Here is a 20,240-nt window from a genome sequence, read left to right as displayed (position 1 = left end):
GCTGCAAATTGCGCATTACTTCAAAAAATTATTCATACCCCTTGAACTTTTGCACATTTTATCATATTACAACCACAAAGTTGGATGGATTTTATTTGCATTATATGTGGTATACCAATACAAAGTAGCAAGTAATTGTGAAGTGAATTAAAAATGGTGTTTAGAAACTTTTTGCAAATAAAAACTTAAAGTGTGATGTATGCCCATTTAACTCTGATAACGCTAAATAAAAAAACAGTGCAACCAATTGTAATGATAACATTTTGAAAATGTTGAGTTACTACTTTAACACACCACAGTTTATTTTTGGCTCTGTCCCTCACACTGCCTTTACTAGATTACCTCATCTTAATTACATCTCTGTTTAACATGAAGACAGAAACATGTGTGTGAAACAATGTGTATAGGATAAAGATCTAGTCATCTCCGGCTGATTGTGTCTCAAGAGGACAGAACGTAGGCCTTTTCCTACAGAACCATGTCTGGATTTCTGGACCAGACTTTCTCACTGCACCAAACAACAGTTGGCCTATTACTACACCCTCCAATGACCCTAATGAATTGGAAGCACTCACTCCAAATCATCTCCTGCTCTTAAAAGCAAGGCCATCTCTTCCCCCAGGACTGTTCCAAAAGGAGGACATCTATGCCCGGCGAAGATGGAGGCAAGTTCAATATATGGCAGATCTTTTCTGGAAGCGCTGGGTGAGAGAGTATTTGCCTCAGCTTCAGACACGGCAGAAGTGGACACGGGTGTCTAGGAACTTTGTGCCTGGAAACATCGTTTTGCTCGTGGACAAAACAGCACCGAGAAACTCTTGGCTCATTGGTAGAGTCACTCAAGCCATGCCGGATGAACATGGCCTTGTTCGCAGGGTTCATGTGAAGACCAAGACCAGTGAACAGGATAGACCAATCACTAAGGTCTGTCTGCTCCTAGAAGCAGTATGAGTCAGTGGTAAAGGCTGGACTCCCATGGTATGTCATGTACTGGTGACCTCTGACATCAGTGGAAAGAAGAAATTATGTTCTAAGGACTGAATGCCTATGTTGTTAATATGATCATTGTGCCAAATTGTTAATAATTGTTTATAAGTTTATATAACAATTAGGGGCCTGGAATGTATAGGATAAAGATCTAGTCATCGCTTAGTTTACTCAGATTGCACAGAGTGTATATTTGTTAATACCGTATTTTCACGACCGTAAGGCGCACTGTGCTAAAAGGCGCAGTCTCAGTTATGTGTGCACTTACTGTATTTAACACACACATAAGGCGCACTGGACCATAGGGCGCATACAAGTACCGTATGCGTATTTAAAAATAAAGCGGGAGCAAACCTGAATTCGGTACCTTACTCACATTTCTATTGCCGGTAATCGTCATCATCAACAACACACAAGCATACAAGTGTGCATATTTAAAAATAAAGCAGGAGCAAAACTGAGTTTGGTACTCACATTTTTAGTACCAATAATCGTCATCATCAACAACACACAAGCATACAAGTGTGCGTATTTAAAAATAAAGCAGGAGCAAAACAAAGTTTGGTACTCACATTTTTATCATCAATCAAACCCATCGAAGTCCTCATCCTCTGTGTCTGAATTGAACAGCTGCGCTAAATCTCCATCAAACATGCCAGGTTCACTGTCTTCACCGTCAGAGTCACTTTCTGTGCCGTGCGGCTCCTCGGAAACGATGCCGGCTTTTGCGAAAGCTCGAACAACAGTGCCAGCAGACATGTTAGCCCAAGCATCTACAATCCATTGGCAAATTGTGGCGTAACTCGCCCGGCGCTGCCTTCCACTCTTAGTGAAACTGTGGTCTCCACCGGTCATCCATCGCTCCCAGGCCGCTCGCAGCCTTACTTTGAACGGGCGGTTCACACCGATGTCCAGCAGTTGGAGTTCCTTTGTCAGGCCTCCCGGAATGACAGCAAGCTCACAGTTCATTTGCTTCACAAGTTTTTTCACATCGGCTGTGAGATGGGCACGCATAGAGTCACAGATCAACAGCGATGGTGATGCGTGGAAAAAACCACCTGGTCTCCTTACATACACCTCCCTCAGCCAGTCTTTCATCATTTCCTCATCCATCCAGCCCTTTTCATTTGCCTTAATGATGATTTCTGCTGGAAACTTCTCTTTAGGCAAAGTCTTTCGCTTAAAAAATCACCATAGGCGGCAGTTTCTGTCCATTAGCATGGCAGCCAAGCACAACAGTAAAAGAAGACTTTTCATACCCCGTTGTGCGTATCGCTACTGTGCTGGTCCCCTTCTTCTCCACAGTGTGACTCACCGGGATGTCAAAAGTGAGCGGGACCTCGTCCATGTTTGTGATGTGGCTGGGCTGGATGTTTTTGTCGCCGATGTGTTTGCTGCAGTAGGAGCGGAAGATGGCCAGCTTTTCCTTATAATCCGCTGGAAGTTGCTGCGCTACCGTAGTCCTGGTCCGGATGGAAAAATGGCACCGTTTCATAAAACGAAAGCACCAAGACAGACCTCCTTGGAAATGTTCAATGTTCATCTCTTCAGCTAGTGAAACTGCTTTTAGCCAAATGGTGACCGTCGAAACGCTTCTCCCGCTCGCTCTTTGCTCGATGATCCACCGCTCGAGTCTTTCCTCCAACTCGAGCCACCTCGCCTTATGTCCGCGGAAACTCAGCTGCGTTTTCTTGACCTGCCGGAGCTTGTTTTCCCAGCTTCCTCCATTTGCGAACCATCGATTCGTTAATCTTAAATTCTCTCGCCGCTGCTCGATTTCCATGTTCCTCCGCGTAGCTGATGGCCTTCAGTTTAAACTGTGCTTCGTAAGCGTGTCTCTTTGCCATTTTCAGGGTTGTTAAAACAACGATGTCCTGCATAATGCACATACCTGTTCTTTTATACAGGTATGTGCGATTGTCCCGGTATATACGATCAAGGCCCACACTTCACCCTTTAACGTTCTCATGGTGTTCTCTACTACGTCCTCCTTACAACACATAGGGCGCACCGCGCTATAGGGCGCGCCGCACTTTTTGAAGAAAATCTAAGACTTTTAAGTGCGCCTTATGGTCGTGAAAATACGGTAATTTGAATCATTTTGGATAAGGATAAGTGTAAGATAATGGGGAATTTCAGTTTTTACTTTATAATTTGTTTAGCATAAGATTTACAGTTAAATTGTATTTTTTCTTGCCTTATTTAATTTTTACGTACTGTTCCTTTAACATACGGTAACTGTGCACGGGGGGAGTGTTCGCGACGGGCAGTGTGGAGCTACGGGGGCTTTAACTAGCTGTGGAGAAAAGCAGTTTCTTACCGTGTTTGCAGTGTACTGGAACATTCAAATGGATCACTGTATTTCAAAACTGTGGAAATAAATGTTTGCCTGTTTGCTTTTCGACTACAAGCGGACTTTGTGGATTATGTTCAACTGCACTAAGACACGCGTACGGCCCGACTACCAGCTAGTGCTTCCGCGGTGATACAATGTAAAGAGTCTCTGCAAGAGACGTCTGAACCCTTACCTACTAATTGGAGGAAACTCATGAAACTAATTCATGAATGGATAAAATGAGAACAATGGTTTGACACCCACAAAGGTTAGATTCATTTATTTTTAGAATGAGTGAGCACAAAAACATTTGTCAGACAGGGGCACAAATATCATAATGCAATAACCTATAAATCATAATCAAGTCTTCAATCTGAACACAAACTAGATAAACTTCAAAGATTCTTCATCCTCCAGATGTTCTTCCTGCTGCTCGTTATCTGATGATATCTGGATGTGAGCAGCTCAGTGCTGGTGCTCAGGGGTTTCCAGGAGAGTAATGGGAGTAGGCTGTGAGCCACTTCACGGGGCAATCCCTAAAATCAAACACAATGTGATTCGCAAGCACAATGGAGTAACACTAACACCACCCACTCACTTTATGTTTGCCAGTAGGGATTTCTCAAACTCCCTTTTCTTTTCTATCGTCCCACTTTCTTTTTTTTTCTTTTGACTTAAATATATTTTTACACGCCTTTCCCTTAATACCTGCTCTATCTGTAGGATTTGGGATTGTTTAAGCCTTTCAAGATGGTTTACCGTCTAGTGTCTACCTCTAAGTACTTAAGTTTGTTTTCTCAGTTTTCTCTGCTTGTGCTCTGTACTGTGACGCAAGTTACAAAGTCTGGCCTGTCTAGGAAAGAAAGCTGTAGAAATGCCAACCATGCAAGCTAACAGACTTATCAACATCACAACTCTATCATTAAGTTGGAAGTGGTGTAGTACATGATGATCTTCAATCTCAAACATCAGCTGCTGTTGAACAGGTTAGATCTGCAGCAAAAGCTGCCAGTATCAATATTAGTTCTGTAATATTGAAAGCCCAGGAAGTTTCCTGGACAATTCCACATTTTGCTTCAAAGTCTAGGAAGTGGTCCAGAAAGACCACTTTCAAAGTCAAAGTGGTCTTCCTGTGTTTATCATCTGGTGTCCCCTTTTCTCTGTCTTCATGTCCGATGTGAATGTTCTTGGCTCCGTGTCAGTGTGTTTTACATTGACCTTCATTTCCTGATTATTCGCACTTGTGTTCGTTATGTTTAGCTGTGTCGTTTTCCCCACCTGTCTGCACTTATCTATAAATCCTGACTTTGTGTAGGCAGGCCTGTCTTGGGTCTGTGTGATTATTTTGAATTCCTCACTATTGGGATTTTTTTTTGGTCTTTGCTTTTAACTCCATCAAATGCTTGATTTTGATCATGTCTGCTGGAGTCTTGCATTTTGGTCTTATTCTTACAGATCTCAACAGTTAGGACGTTTACTAAAGAATAGCTCTTTTTTTTTTAATTCCTCAGCAAAGCACAGAACAGAGGTCTGTAGTATAAAGCAAGATTTTGGATTATTCAGTAAATCCTAGGTGTTTTCACTTCTTATATCCACACATTAGGGCAGCACGGTGGCACGGTGGTTAGCACTGTTGCCTCACAGCAAGAAGGTCCTGAGTTCAATTCCACCATCAGGCCGGGGTCTTTCTGTGTGGAGTTTGCATGTTCTCCCCGTGTTTGCGTGGGTTCTCTCCGGGTACTCCGGCTTCCTCCCACCGTCCAAAGACATGCAGCTTGTGGGGATAGGTTAATTGGATAATCCAAATTGCCACTAGGTGTGAATGGTTGTCTGTCCCTATGTGTTAGCCCTGCGACAGACTGGCGACCTGTCCAGGGTGTACCCCGCCTTTCGCCCTATGACAGCTGGGATAGGCTCCAGCGCCCCCCGCGACCCTGAAAAAGGATAAGCGGAAGCGAATGGAATGGGAAATATCCACACATTGGTATAGTAACTTGTGTAGTAGACCAAACTTGCGTGATGGGATATCTACTCCTAGGGAAAGTTTGCAGCAGTACTGAATGTTTTCTACTTGTGAATAATCAGTGTAAAATATTTGAAATTGGCCTTTTAACTCTTGCCAGATAAAAGGGCAACAAGAATTGTTTTTTTAGGATCACTCGTAATGTTCTAGGACACAGATGAAATCTCCAGACCTGCACTGCAAACCTTCCTATCCTCTTCTTTTATATATGTGTTCACACTTACAGATGATTCATTAATGAAATGGATTTGATTAGCAGCACATGGCTGCTACTTAGTTTTTTATACGCTGCTTCTGGATTTTGGCTTAGTTTTTTTTATATATATATATATGTATCTATATAATTACATGGTGTAACATGTCATGTGTTCTTCATCTGCAGTTGTAATTATCATTTGAAGAACTGCTAATGACCCCCTGATTGTTATTATGTCCTGATGTGTTCAGGCTGTCCTTTCTCTTTACCATGTCTCTACACTGTTAAACAATGGGTTGAGTTACAAAGCTGACCACATAGCCTGATTGCTGATGTTGGGGTAAATGAAACAAGATAACAGAAAGTTATCAAGAGTTTGTTAATTTGCTTCCTATTGTACACTTCTGCTCTCCTGTGTGTTCGTGTTGAAGATTTTTATACCGCTGATACTTCTGACCCTTCCTCCTTTGGTACTCCATTTCATCGACTGTCCACACAGCTCCCTTTCCTCCCTCCACTCGCACAAAACACTTGTGAAGGCTGAGGTTGTGACGTACTGCATTCTGGAGAGAGGATACAGATACAAGGAAACAGTTCTATCAACATGGAAGCCATGCTATTAAAAACAGTACAGTATAGTGAGATGTTCTGGTTGGCACAGTTTTTTTTCTATGTTAAACTGTGCCCAAATGTTCAGTTTATTACAATAAAAAGCACTTGTATTCTGTACACAAGTAGGCATCACAATTAATATTTCATCCAAATAGTACAAACCTTCCAGGTGGCAGTATTATGTCTGAAGTAGAAGAACATGGTAGTGAACCAGTTGTAAATCTCATTCAGAGTACGTTGTTTGTCTGGAGACTCCAGGATAGACTGCAACCAGTCACACACATGGAAGGGTAAGCAGTGGCAATATTTGGCAAATTAGTCATAAATAGCTACAGTTTGCAGATAAAACCTGATTCCTACTGTAAACCTTTGAGGAAGACTTACAAAGCCTTGAGCCACCCTTCATTTTATTTATATTTGGTAGGAAAATGGGAAATAGGTAAGACATTCAAAGCTCTTCTTTGGATGTTGGCTGCCTTTTGTTCATACAAAATATCATTTTAAGCCTGTCAAAGTGTGTTGCAACTATTGATGCAACTAAAGAAATGGAAACAAACAATGATTTTGTGACAGGCTACAAATAAAGTGCCTAAAGATACAATTTTAAAGCATGAAACCTTTTTTTCCAAGGTCTTTTGTAAAGTATCTGAATATGAGGGTAAGATGGCGCCGCCATTGCGTGCAATAGGTCGGCAGCCTTATGAAATTTCACCTAGTGGGACTAATAAAGGTATATCAAATCAAATCACATGTTGCAGTGACTTGGAAAAAAACACACATCCAGAGAGTGTGTATAGAAGTGTATACTTTAGAACAGGGGTCGGCAATCTCAGTCCACGAGGGCCGGTGTCCCTGCAGGTTTTAGATCTCACCCTGGGTCAACACACCTGAATCACATGATTAGCTCATTACCAGGCCTCTGGAGAACTTCAAGACATGTTGAGAAGGTAATTTATCCATTTAAATAAGCTGTGATGGATCAAGGACACATCTAAAACCTGCAGGGACACCGGCCCTCGTGGACTGAGATTGGCGACCCCTGCTTTAGAGCCTTGAGAAATCAGGGACCAGTTCAGATCAGACCAACTTCACAAATGAAAATAAAACATTAGACAAACTCACCCATCTTATCAAGTATGCATAGGTGTAAGGAGGCCTGATGTTGTTGTATTTGTAACACTCAATACTGGGAACCAAATCTATAAAAGAACAGTGGGCGTTTCTCATCAGTTTGTCCCATCAAACACACTTCTTTGGATAATGTGCTTTTGAAACATATTTAGAGATAAAACACAACATGCAACAAATATACAGGTACTGCACATTTCAACTGTCAAATGTAATCATTTATATTAGCTAATAAGCTCTAATAGCATTTTATCTGAAAGAACATATGTTATGGTGAAAACGTAATGTGCATAAAATAGTAAAAAAGTCCATTTGTGTGTGAATCCTAGTGAATTTCACTGTTACCTGGGAGGAGATGATCAGAAGCAGTAGGTCTGTTGCCATGCTGGACCAGCTCTTCCAGATGTTTGGTGGCCCACTGTTGCACTCTGTCTCCACTGGTAACCTGAGGCTGCGGCAGGAACAGAGGAAGGCTGTATTGCCACTCAGAAGCTGCCTTCTGCATATAATGATGAAGGTGGATGTGAACAGACACAACCATTTATTTTCTCTCCAGAAGAAAAATAAAGCAATATTTCAAGGAAATTCTTGTTTTTACTGTCTTAGCATGTAGACATACCGAGTCAGAGTATTTGTCCTCTGAGAGATGAAGTTGCATTGCAATGAGTTTCTGTTTTTCCAGAATGAGCTGAAAAAAGAGAATTCCCATATATCACTGGATTACTTCTATTTTTAGGAGTCTGGATAACCAGGTTCATGTGTCTACTCTTCATTGCTTCTGTGTTAAAATGCTTCGTCTCAGATTCATTTAGACTGATCTCATAATAACATAGTAAAATATAGAACATAACAGAAGACTTCACTATCAGAATGCTGGCTCACTTATGGTTCTAGAAGTTTCTAAAAGCAGAATAGGATGCAGAGCCCTCAGTTATCTAGCTGAAACTTCAACTTTAACTAAGATGTTCCTTTTAAGCTTATAGCTACTGCGAGATTGAGTAGGTTCGAAAGAAAAAGAAACTTGTATCTATTTTTGGACATATTTACACATGAGCATTCATACAGCATAGTGCTGCTGTAGCTTTGTTTCTCTGGGTTCTACCTGACTTTCCATGTACTGAACAATATCCTGCTGGACCCTCCATTGAGCAATACTTCTGTCACCATGTCCGTGTTCAGAATGAAGATGCCTAAAAGACAAATTGTCACAGGGTATATTCAGGGTTAATACAGGGTTTAAAAATATCCAGAGCTTCCTGCCCTTTGTAAAAAGGCCTCAAAATCGAATAATTGGTTGTGTAAAGACAAAGAAATAAAACTAGACTTTTGAAAACACAAACTACGTGAAACCAAATTTATTGTAAATAAATTTCTATAAATTTCTATAAATATAAATTTAGAAGATTGAAATCGTCCTTTTTAAAACAATGCAAATATCCAGTAGAATATCCTGGAAAATAAAACCCACACGGTCCACAGTGGGCAACTCACTGTGGGGCCCCAGTAATGGCATGACATTTCAGGCCCAATGACCCCACCATGGGCAGCCCATGGTGTGGGCTGCCAACACTAAGCACATAGGGGCCTGTTGTGGGGCCCATGCAGACCTGCAGTGAGCCCATAGTATGCCAATGCCAATCAATGAATAAATCATTGACTGTTGTTGTGAATGGGTGCTATATAAGTTGAACTGAACTGAAATGGATTGAATTAATAAATGCTACTAGTTTTGTTGTGTCCAGAAATGAGGAAATAGCCTTTTCCAACCCTGCCACGCCACACACACACAAAAAATGTATTCATTGAATTAATGCACAGTTCTTACTTCAAGAAACTAGAGAAGTCTTCAAATACTGCTTCACAGCCAGGCCATCGGCAGAGCCCACTCATGAGCAGAACACTGGTCCCCTGTGGGATGCTGGAGGAAACAGAAATGTTTCAGTGATGTGAGTGTGACAGTCAAGAGTGTAAAAACATAACGCACCAAAACCAAGACTTCCAAACCATTTTCTGCCAATCTGACTTTTGATATGAAAAGTTTTCTAACCCGTATATTCAGGATTTATGCATTGCAATGCTATGTGTTGCATAAAATATGCTAACTGCAATATGCAGATACAAAGGACTGTTGTTTTCGGAGCAGGGTATGAGCCATTTTTTTCTTAAGCTGTCCTATAGGTAAAGAAATATGAGACAGAAATAAAAGTGAGACAGACAGAACTCAAAAATGATAGCTATAAACTGACGTCTTAATATGAGGTTCAAAAAATAATTCTTGTGGACCAACTTGTTCCAAGTACTAGCAAGGGTTAGGTATCAGCATAGCCAGCTGACAGGGTGTGATGAGCAATTAGAGACAACTAATTTACTAACAAGTCTATGAACCAAATTTAAATGAAAAAAAAATTAATCGTTATTAAAGCCCTGACTTTGGTTATCACCAAATAAATATATAATTAAGTTGTTTACCAGTTTGAAAGACGGAAAAGTAATCACAAGTCATTTAAGAAATGGACACTGAAAACCTACAAAAATGAACACTTTTTCTTTATTCATGAACATCCAGGGATGATTTGCTTTTTACTTTTTCAATCTACTCTTTCAACTGTCCTAAAATGCTGTGAATATTTTAAAAATTACAAACTTTGTAGCCAGGGTTATAAAGATCGGCCATATCTATTGGAACTGAAAACAAAATAATATAAATTAGAATCATGATTATTGAAAAAATAGCTGTTACATAATGAGAGTTAAAGACCAGGCTCCACCCACTAAAATTAGATAAAAATTTACAACAACTCTTATGCTACATCTAAAACATGAAATATAATGTCAGTCACAAGAGATCACATGTTTGTCTTGGTGTAATATGAACCACCAGCTCAACTTACCTCCAGTCTTTGGGCTCATTTTCACCACAGCCAAGTGCTCATTTTAGTGAACCAAAAGTCTATTTTTTTAATGTGCTGGCTTTTCATCAACATACACTACCAGTCAGAAGTTTTAGAACACCCCAATTTTTCAGTTTTTATTGAAAATTATGCAGTTTAATGTCTCATTGCACTCTGAAATGAAAACATAGTACAAAAAAGCAATTACAGCCAAAATCAATTTATAGACCAAAATGTATTCTAAACTTTTGACTCATCAAAGTAGCACCTGATATAACAACTGAACACAGCCTTGGCATTCTTTCTACAATAGAAATCGAATATTCTCCCATATCTGTAGCAGAAGTTCCCATAAACGTGGACCTTGTAGGTTGCTTTGCTTTCACTCTTCTGTCCAGTTCATCCCAAACCAGCTCAATGGGGTTTAAGTCTGGAGACTGTGCTGGACTCCATGTTTTCAAGCTCACCACCTTGTTCTTTGTTCCTGAGGTAGTTCTGGCACAGCGTGGACTTATGTTTTGGTCATTATCTTGCTGTAGGATGAATCCCTGACCAACTAGGTGCATACCAGAGGGTCCTGCATGGTGCTGCACAATGCTGTGGTTTTGGTTCAGGGAGCCTCTCACTCTGTACAAGTCACCGACCCTGGATCCAGTAAAACAGCCCCAGACCATCATCTCACTGTGGACCCATCCTTTTACCTACTCAACGGTGTACAAAGATCCTGTGTGATGAACCGAAGATTTCAAATGTTGATCCATCAGTCCATAATACCTTCTTCCAGTCTTCAGTAGTCCAATGGTGGTGTTTCATGTCCCAGCCAAGCCTCTTTGTCTTATTCTGACGTCTGGCATTCTTGCTGCAACTCGTCCTGTCAAACCTGCAGCTCAAAGTCTTCTCTTCACAGCTGAAACTGAGACTTTCTTACTACGACCACTATTAAGCTGTGCTTGAAGCTGTTGTCCTGTCAGCCGCCTATCACACAGCTGAGAACTCTCAGCTCTCTCTGTTAACTTGTCTTCTGATTCAGTCGTGTCTTTGGGTCTGCAGACCTCTTCCTGTCAAAGTTTCTGAGCCTTTGGATGTTGAAGGAAACTGTACTCACTGACACCTTGACTTTGCAGTTTCTCTGTAGGACAGGCCGACATTTATAAGTGTTGTGATGGTCTGTCTCTCTTCCATTGTTAATCACCTTTTTCCTCACCATTTTTGCAGCATCACACTACTTTCTGCAGTACAATACTGTTCAACTGATGCTGACCAACACTTCTTTTATGCAGACAGAGGGGGTTGGAAGTAATCCAGAAAAGCTGGAACACCTGTAGGAATTAGTAGCACCAGCTTTCAAGGCTTGATCAAGCTCCATTTTTGCAGAAGAGCTTTAAATTGTTAATACATTTTGTGTTCCCTGAAAAAGACCTTTTGCATAATTCAGATGTTAATTTTTCAGTTTAGGGTAACCTTACTTTTTTTTTTTTTTTTTTTACCTCTGGCAGTTCACCAGCTTTGTATCATTTCAAACTATTCATTGTACTTGAATGACTTGAACTACAACAAATAACTGGAAAAATTGGGGTGTTCTAAAACCTTTGACAGGTAGTGTATGTGATTTTGATTTTATGATGTAAAATCATGCTACAACAGCTGCCGTAGGCTCCTGCTCCCTGTGACCCATAAACTGGATAAGCAGAAGAAGATGGATGGATAACAACAACTGTGCATGATTGCTGTGCAAGTGGTACCCCGCTCACTCTCAGACCTGGGGTATGAGATACTGTTGATTTGTCAAATAATGGGACAATTCCACAGCTTCTACAACCACCTTTAGCAGTAGTAACTTGCAGTAACTGAGTAATTGTTTTCTGTACGACTTTAACAGTCTCTCACATTATTATAGAAAATTGAGCTTATTCCCAGTTTTATTTATCTATGAACCCAGAATCAGTTAGTTAAACAATAGTCAAGTTGTAAAGACATAAAGGCCTAGATGACCTCTAATTTTTTATTTCTAAATTAAGACAAACTGAAGTTATTGTACTCGGACCTAGAAGTCTCCAGTCTTCCTGGAAGACAGCGAATCATCTTAGAGTTATTTTTGATCATGATATGCCTTTCGATATGAACACTAAACAAAGATCTAGAATCTTTGTTTAACAAAGCAGACAAAGTAAAACTAAAAAGCTGGTTCACACATTTGTTACTTCTAGGCGGGACTACTGTAGTTCCCTGTTATTAAAGCTCACTGAAAAACCTTTGATCTAAATTGCTGCAGAAAAAGTGCTGACAGGAACTAGAGAGAGCATACAGCAGGTAAAGTAAGTACTGAACACTTCACAAAATATTTTCTGAAGGTGCTGTTGAGATGACATTCTCACCAGATGTCAGTAACAACCATTCCAAAAACATGCAATGAAATAAAACCATATGTCAGTAGATGTCCATAAATGAAGACATATGTAATAATAAGAAATGAAACATGAGTATGAAACACAGTGAAATGTATTTAATACTTCATAGAAGAGCTTTTTTTTTCAAGAGTGATTTTGGGCCATTCTTCCACACCAACAGTCTTTAAATCCTGATGGTTACGTCTATGAGCTTTAGTTGTTTCCATTTGGATTCAGGTCAGGTGACTGACTGGGCCATTATAGCAGCTTTATTTTCTTTGGTTGAAACCAATTGACAGCTTCCTTGGCTGTGTGTTTGGGATCACTGTCTTGCTGAAATGTCCACCCTTGCTTCATCTTCATCATCCTGGTGGATCGCAGCAGATTTTTGTCAAGTTTACCTCTATATATTTTTCTTTGAATTATATGAAGTGTGCCAGTGCTAAATGCAGAAAAATAGCCCCACCCCATGATGTTCCCACAGCCAAGCTTCATTGTTAGTATGGTGTTTTTGGGGAGCTTTTCAGTGCGTTTTGACCTGCAGACATTGCATGTATTATTATTATTATTATTATTATTATTATTATTATTATTATTATTAAACAGTAGCAGTGACAGTCAGCAGTGGTGAGCATGCACACATGGCATACGGCCATGGCAGTTGAGTGCATTACTTATTGTTTTCTTTGAAACAATAGTACCTGCTGATTCTCTTGCACAACTCTGCTGATAACTCTTTTCACTCCTCTGTCTGAAATCTTGCAGGAAGCACTTGTTTGTGGCCAGTTTATGATGAATGATGTTCTTTTCACTCCTGAATTATGGCCCCACAGTGCTCACTTGAACCTTCAGTAGTTTAGAAATTCTTCAGTAGTCAGTGGTACATATGCTGCAACAATGTAGTTGTGAAGCTCATTGGTTTTACCCATCATGAGATGTTTCTTGTATGACACCTTGGTAATAAGACACCTTTTTATAGGCCATCATTTGGGGCCGAACCAGCGCTGATATAAATTTGTAGTGGCTCATTACTAATTACTCATAGATTTCAGCTGATGTCATTCCATACTGTTTTCTTCATGTGTTCAATACTTTTTTCTTTTTTGTCATTTCTCATTATTACACATAAGTTAATTTAATTACATCTATTGTTCAATTTGCATGTGTGGATTGGATGGATTGTTACCAACATCTGGTGAGAATTTTATGTCAATAGCACCTTAAGAAATATACTTACTTAGAAAATTGGTGAATTGTGTTCAATACTTGTTTTACACATTGTATGTTTCTTATACTGGCTTCTCTTCACTGGCTCTCTATTAAATCAAAAATCAAATTTAAAATCCTTCCTCCTTACATACAATAATAATCATGCCCCATCTTATCTTACAGTAGAGCATGCTGCTCTCAGACTGCAGGCTTACCTGTGTGTATTTAACAGTAGAATGGGAGCCTTCAGCTTCCAGGCCCCTCTTCTGTGGAACCAGCTCCCAATTTGGATTTAAGAGACAGACAGCCTCTCTGCTTTTAAGATTAGGCTTAAAAGTAGCTTTTTTGAAGCTTACAGTTAAGGCTGGATTAGGTAAATTTAGTCGCCTGCAGCTGGGGGACACTCACCTTTTTCCACTATACACCACTACTGCATGTCATGAAATTTTGTCTTCTTTTTCCCATCGTTGATTTCCTGACCTGTCTCTCTATGCTTCCCTGGTCTCTTTTCTTTCTCCTTACCCCAACTGGTTGCAGCAGATGGCTGCCTCTTCCTGAGCCTGCTCCTGCTAGAAATTTCTTCCTGTTAAAGGCGAATTTTTCTATCCCTTTATTGTAAAATACTACCCATGGGTAACTGTCGGATAGTTGGAGTTTTCTCTCTTAAATTGTAGGGTCTTTATTTTTACAGTCTAAAGCATCTTTGAGATTTGGCACAATGTAAATAAAATTGAACTGAACTGAATTAATTGTTACCCGTCATGAAGCCGGGCCTCAAGAGAGGTCTGCTTTTGAATGTCTCCCCTCCTCAAGGAGAGGAAATGATGGCTCGATGTGGGAGAAGAGCCCATGTGAGGTGAAGGTTCCTGAAGAATATGGCATGCATCCACCTCTTCCTTGCAAATGGAGACTGCTGCACTGCTTTCTGGATGCAGCAGGGGAAGAAAAGATTGATGTAGATTCTTGCCATACAAAGTGAAACCTAATACTATATGCCACTGGTGCTACACTACCTAACTGGTATATTACTATACTAAAAAAAATTCTTAAGACCTAAAATAGAGCACCAGCATCTTACACTCAGCAAATCATAGAATTAACACATGTGTCACAATGTCATAACAAGCACAGGAAAAAAAATCCTACACTTAATTTAAAAAATTAGCATATAACACTTGTAAACAAACAAACAGACAAAAATATCCTTAGTTTCAGTATTTCATATGTTGTTTTTTTGTTAAATATGGAGCTTATAAGTTCTGCATTTTTAATACATTCTGTATTTGTCTCTATAAGTTAATCTTTTACTTTAGAGAACGATTGTAAGACGATTTGCATGCATCAAATGCAAATCGTCTTCTCCTAAAGTAAAGCAAAAGACATTTAAATATCTGTATACCACGTCGTTGCCTGTAAGCGACTGGAGAAACGTGACGCAGAACTGATGGTCTCTGCTGCTTCTGTCTAATGCCTTCCATACTGCTCCAGCACTGGAAAGAAAAAAGTATTGATATTGTTTTGGCTGTAACATAATACAGTTTCCTTTTAATCGCTAGGCCTCATTCAAAAACATTTTTTATTTGTTTGGGGTTTTTTTTTCATTTTTTAGGAAGAAGTGATGTTTAACATTTGATAGTTTACTAACAAATATTTGTAACAAACTGTTTGCCATTTGTTTCTGTGAATTATAGCGAATGACTAATATCCTGCATACACTACAATGGGGCAAAAAAGTATTTAGTCAGCCACCGATTGTGCAAGTTCCCCCGCCTAAAATGATGACAGAGGTCAGTAATTTGCACCAGAGGTACACTTCAACTGTGAGAGACAGAATGTGAAAAAAAAAAATCCATGAATCCACATGGTAGGATTTGTAAAGAATTTATTCGTAAATCAGGGTGGAAAATAAGTATTTGGTCAATAACAAAAATACAACTCAATACTTTGTAACATAACCTTTGTTGGCAATAACAGAGGTCAAACGTTTACTATAGGTCTTTACCAGGTTTGCACACACAGTAGCTGGTATTTTGGCTAATTCCTCCATGCAGATCTTCTCGAGAGCAGTGATGTTTTGGGGCTGTCGCCAAGCAACACGGACTTTCAACTCCCGCCACAGATTTTCTATGGGGTTGAGGTCTGGAGACTGGCTAGGCCACTCCAGGACTTTCAAATGCTTCTTACGGAGCCACTCCTTTGTTGCCCGGGCGGTGTGTTTTGGATCATTGTCATGTTGGAAGACCCAGCCTCGTTTCATCTTCAAAGTTCTCACTGATGGAAGGAGGTTTTGGCTCAAAATCTCACAATACATGGCCCCATTCATTCTGTCCTTAACACGGATCAGTCGTCCTGTCCCCTTGGCAGAAAAACAGCCCCATAGCATGATGTTTCCACCCCCATGCTTCACAGTAGGTATGGTGTTCTTGGGATGCAACTCAGTATTCTTCTTCCTCCAAACACGACGAGTTGAGTTTATACCAAAAAGTTCTACTTTGGTTTCATCTGACCACATGACATTCTCCCAATCCTCTGCTGTATCATCCATGTGCTCTCTGGCAAACTTCAGACGGGCCTGGACATGCACTGGCTTCAGCAGCGGAACACGTCTGGCACTGCGGGATTTGATTCCCTGCCGTTGTAGTGTGTTACTGATGGTGACCTTTGTTACTTTGGTCCCAGCTCTCTGCAGGTCATTCACCAGGTCCCCCCGTGTGGTTCTGGGATCTTTGCTCACCGTTCTCATGATCATTTTGACCCCACGGGATGAGATCTTGCGTGGAGCCCCAGATCGAGGGAGATTATCAGTGGTCTTGTATGTCTTCCATTTTCTGATGATTGCTCCCACAGTTGATTTTTTCACACCAAGCTGCTTGCCTATTGTAGATTCACTCTTCCCAGTCTGGTGCAGGTCTACAATACTTTTCCTGGTGTCCTTCGAAAGCTCTTTGGTCTTGGCCATGGCGGAGTTTGGAGTCTGACTGTTTGAGGCTGTGGACAGGTGTCTTTTATACAGATGATGAGTTCAAACAGGTGCCATTCATACAGGTAACGAGTGGGGGACAGAAAAGCTTCTTACAGAAGACGTTACAGGTCTGTGAGAGCCAGAGATTTTCCTTGTTTGAGGTGACCAAATACTTATTTTCCACCCTAATTTATGAATAAATTCTTTACAAATCCTACCATGTGAATTCATGGATTTTTTTTTCACATTCTAGCTCTCACAGTTGAAGTGTACCTCTGGTGCAAATTACTGACCTCTGTCATCATTTTAAGTGGGGGAACTTGCACAATCGGTGGCTGACTAAATACTTTTTTGCCCCACTGTATTTAGTCACATCACATAAAAAATGTAGTTAAATCCTCTTTTTTTTGTGTGTCATGTATCAGGATGAGTACATTCTGAGATATCATCATTTGTTCAATCAATACTCTTAAAATTGCAAATATAAATGTAAATGTTATATTTTTAATGAAAAATGAAATTCTCATTAGGTTTGCACCATTCTTTTCATATAGGGGTTTTAGGGTTATTCCAATGAATCCAAGCTCTGGAATTGGAATTGTCTAACTGGACAAATTTGGGATTTTACAGTAGAAATAATCACAGGTACAGACTAGTAAAATGTGTTTATTTTCATTGTTATTTTCTGTAATTTCCCTGACCAGCATGGAAGGGCAGTATGCAGCAGGGCGTGAAGTCTGCAACTAGATTAGGCCCAAGCACCCCTGTAGCCTCATCAGCTGATTTTAAATCATCAGTTTTTTGAGGTTTCCCTACTTTCCTTGATGACTGGGTGCCATCACTTTGCTTCATCTCAGCTAACTAGACTCGCTGAACCTGATTTGTTGGATTGTGCTGCTGTTGGTGGCTTCTGGAATTATCTGAGAAATCATAGAGCTTCCTTTTTTGGTAATTTTACAAACTGTCTAAGAAGACAGTCTTTCAACTTTACTGACTGAAATTTGTGTGTATTATTATAAATGTTAGTTAGCACTACAGTGCTTAATAAATTCATTAGACCACCTGTCATAAAAACAAGAAAACACAAATAGTAATTTGTCAGAAATGAGTTTAAACTAAAAATTATTCTTATTTATTAGGCAAATAACAAACTCAACTCACAGTTTTAGATCCAAATTTGAGCCGGCACTCTGGACTTGCCTGAGATGTCAGAAATTAATCATACATGTGCATTAACATTTTTTCTGCTTTTTTCTGAAAGTTCATGCGACAATAATTTAAAAATAATTATGATAAAGAAACATATAACTTTTTAAAATAAACATTATCTAACATTATATCCAGTGTATACAGTTTAACCAACTACTACAGCTCCCAACTGGAACATAAAAAACGCAGATTTTTGATAATAATAAAACATCATTAAACTTTCTCTTGTTTATTTTAAGCTTATTTTCACAGACACTATAATAATAGATTTCATAAATCCTTCTTTCCAAAAAGCTTTGACGCTGTGCAGAATTTAAACACTGACACAAGACAAATCACATTTCCTAGTTTCAAAGTTTGAAATGTCATCTTTGTATTGTTTATGTTACGTAGGCTTTAAATGTTTAGTAACTGAAGTTACTGAAACAAGTTTATTCCAATTAAGTGATGTTATTTGTTACATACCTGACTTCCTGACACAGACATGGGTGGCTCTTCCATCTGTTTGATGCTATCAAGTTGGCGTTCGACTTTTTGTTGTCCAAATTTCATGTACTCATCAGAAGTCTCTGGCATTTCTTAAGACACAGAAGACACATTAATGCCTCACTAGAAAGACTTAGAAAACCACATTTTATCATGGAAGTTTTGTCATTTTCTCTACTCCATGAGGGTAGATTCAAACGCTACAAATAAGTAAAGTGTGTTACAAAATGTTCCTTTAATTTAATATATCTGGGAGACATACTGACATATAAACAAACTCTGGCTATTATCTGTAGAATTAACACATAATAACAGTGAAAGAAAACTGCAGCTCTGAACAAGTTTTAAATCACTGCACTCCCATTGTTAAATATTAGGTGTGGATTCTTTTCTTTAGTTGCAAGCATCCCAATAAGATGCTAAGAAGCTGGTTTTAGTTTAAATTGTTTGAGTGATCAAAGATTCAAAGTGCTTGGAACTTCTTCAGTACTCAAAGAACTCAAACCACCAAAGTTTTTTAATAGCTATGTAAAACACTATTTATTATTTAATCATTTTTAGAATGTGACATGATTCTAACGACAGTCATATGACTTACACCATTCTGGCTTGGGCAATTCCCAGCTTAACAAGTTCTGCAACAAATGTTGGGGAACCAGGTCATATTAATGAAAATAGACTACTGGAATAAGAAACACTGACAAGGACAGAGAACATGGAATTGATGGAGTGCTACTATAAGGACTGTTCACAACAGGAGAGGTTACACGCAAAGCATATAGGAACTTTGGATGAGCAGAATACCAACGTCCACACTGATCAAGAAGCACGTGGAAGGTGAGTGCTATAACATCAACAAAGGAAATATAATATCAACACTAGAAATACAAAGACTACAGCAAAGTGGGAACAATACTGAGCAGTATGGCTGTTTGGTTGAAACAAGATCACTACACAACCAATGATAAGCCTTGCTCATCTCAATGAGAAAGTTCCTAGAGGACAGGAAATCAGCCAATTACACATCTATATACTCAGCTGGATCAGCAGCATCAGGAGACAGATGCCCATGATGTCAAAAGATGAGCACCATTTCCACAGAGGCAGGAGTCACCCCAAGCTAACAGGACCCACGTTTCAGACTGTGCAAAGGTGCCCTGGAGACTTTTTAGCACACAGCAGTGGGACAGGTCTGGACTGGGACAGAAAAATTGGCTCTGATATTTTTGGTGCAGGAGGCCTACAGCTGATTGTCCAGTTTAATATGTGCACATATTTGTGAAATTCTTCAAAGCAATAGTAAAGATGAGTAGCACAAGCAAAAATGTGAAATAGAAGAGAATAAGTAGGTCAAAGTAGCAAAACAGGCAGTAATGAAAATGAATGAATGAAGATTATGCTGCTCTCACCTCTAAATTTAACAAATCAAACTCCCAAACAAAGGGTTGCTCCTGTGTGTGGGCATTTTTACAAGCAGCCAGCTGAGCACATCCAGCAAGAGGATTACCTCAATGTGACTTCAACTTCCAGAGGGAAAGCCTCTGATGTCTGCCTGTGCTTATGCACCCCAAAGCAGTTCAGAATACCTTTGGAGTCTTTGTGTCAGATCTTGGAATGGGTTTAGGATAGGGAATTTACCTCAGAAGTTAGGTAGGTATTGTGTTGCAGCAGCCCATTAAATATAAAATACAAAAATGACACCTCGATAAATCAAAATATGATATGATACACTAAGAAGCTTAAATATCAAATTATTGTAGGAGCAGTGGGATGAGTTGGTAAAGAGTTCCTGTATCAGTCACTGACTTTGTTATA

At 39.6% G+C, this 20,240-nt stretch overlaps 1 protein-coding gene across 6 annotated transcripts in view; it reads right to left on the bottom strand.

Annotated features, from left to right (window-relative positions):
* Positions 1–3,490: 3,490 nt before the first annotated feature.
* The window catches only part of foxp3b (forkhead box P3b), a 31,322-nt gene continuing 14,572 nt past the window's right edge, over positions 3,491–20,240 (bottom strand). For 4 of the 6 annotated variants that reach the window (XM_082517625.1, XM_082517624.1, XM_082517627.1 and 1 more), the window contains 11 exons: positions 18,405–18,517; positions 17,892–17,930; positions 15,168–15,258; positions 14,525–14,693; positions 9,107–9,199; positions 8,384–8,471; positions 7,901–7,969; positions 7,627–7,780; positions 7,276–7,352; positions 6,316–6,417; positions 3,493–6,104 (listed from right to left, as the gene is read on the bottom strand). In XM_082517625.1, coding sequence (XP_082373751.1) covers positions 5,910–6,104; positions 6,316–6,417; positions 7,276–7,352; positions 7,627–7,780; positions 7,901–7,969; positions 8,384–8,471; positions 9,107–9,199; positions 14,525–14,693; positions 15,168–15,258; positions 17,892–17,930; positions 18,405–18,515 — 1,188 coding nt within the window. In that variant the 5' untranslated portion in view covers positions 18,516–18,517 and the 3' untranslated portion in view covers positions 3,493–5,909. Of the gene's footprint in view, positions 6,105–6,315; positions 6,418–7,275; positions 7,353–7,626; positions 7,781–7,900; positions 7,970–8,383; positions 8,472–9,106; positions 9,200–14,524; positions 14,694–15,167; positions 15,259–17,891; positions 17,931–18,404; positions 18,518–20,240 lie in introns of all 6 variants that reach the window. The other 2 variants (XM_082517628.1, XM_082517629.1) reach the window with 2 other exon arrangements.

Source organism: Aulonocara stuartgranti, assembly GCF_965226115.1.
Source record: "Aulonocara stuartgranti genome assembly, chromosome: 20".
Taxonomy (NCBI): domain Eukaryota; kingdom Metazoa; phylum Chordata; class Actinopteri; order Cichliformes; family Cichlidae; genus Aulonocara; species Aulonocara stuartgranti.
Note: the sequence above shows the minus strand (reverse complement) of the source record. Positions and strands in the feature narration are given on the sequence as shown.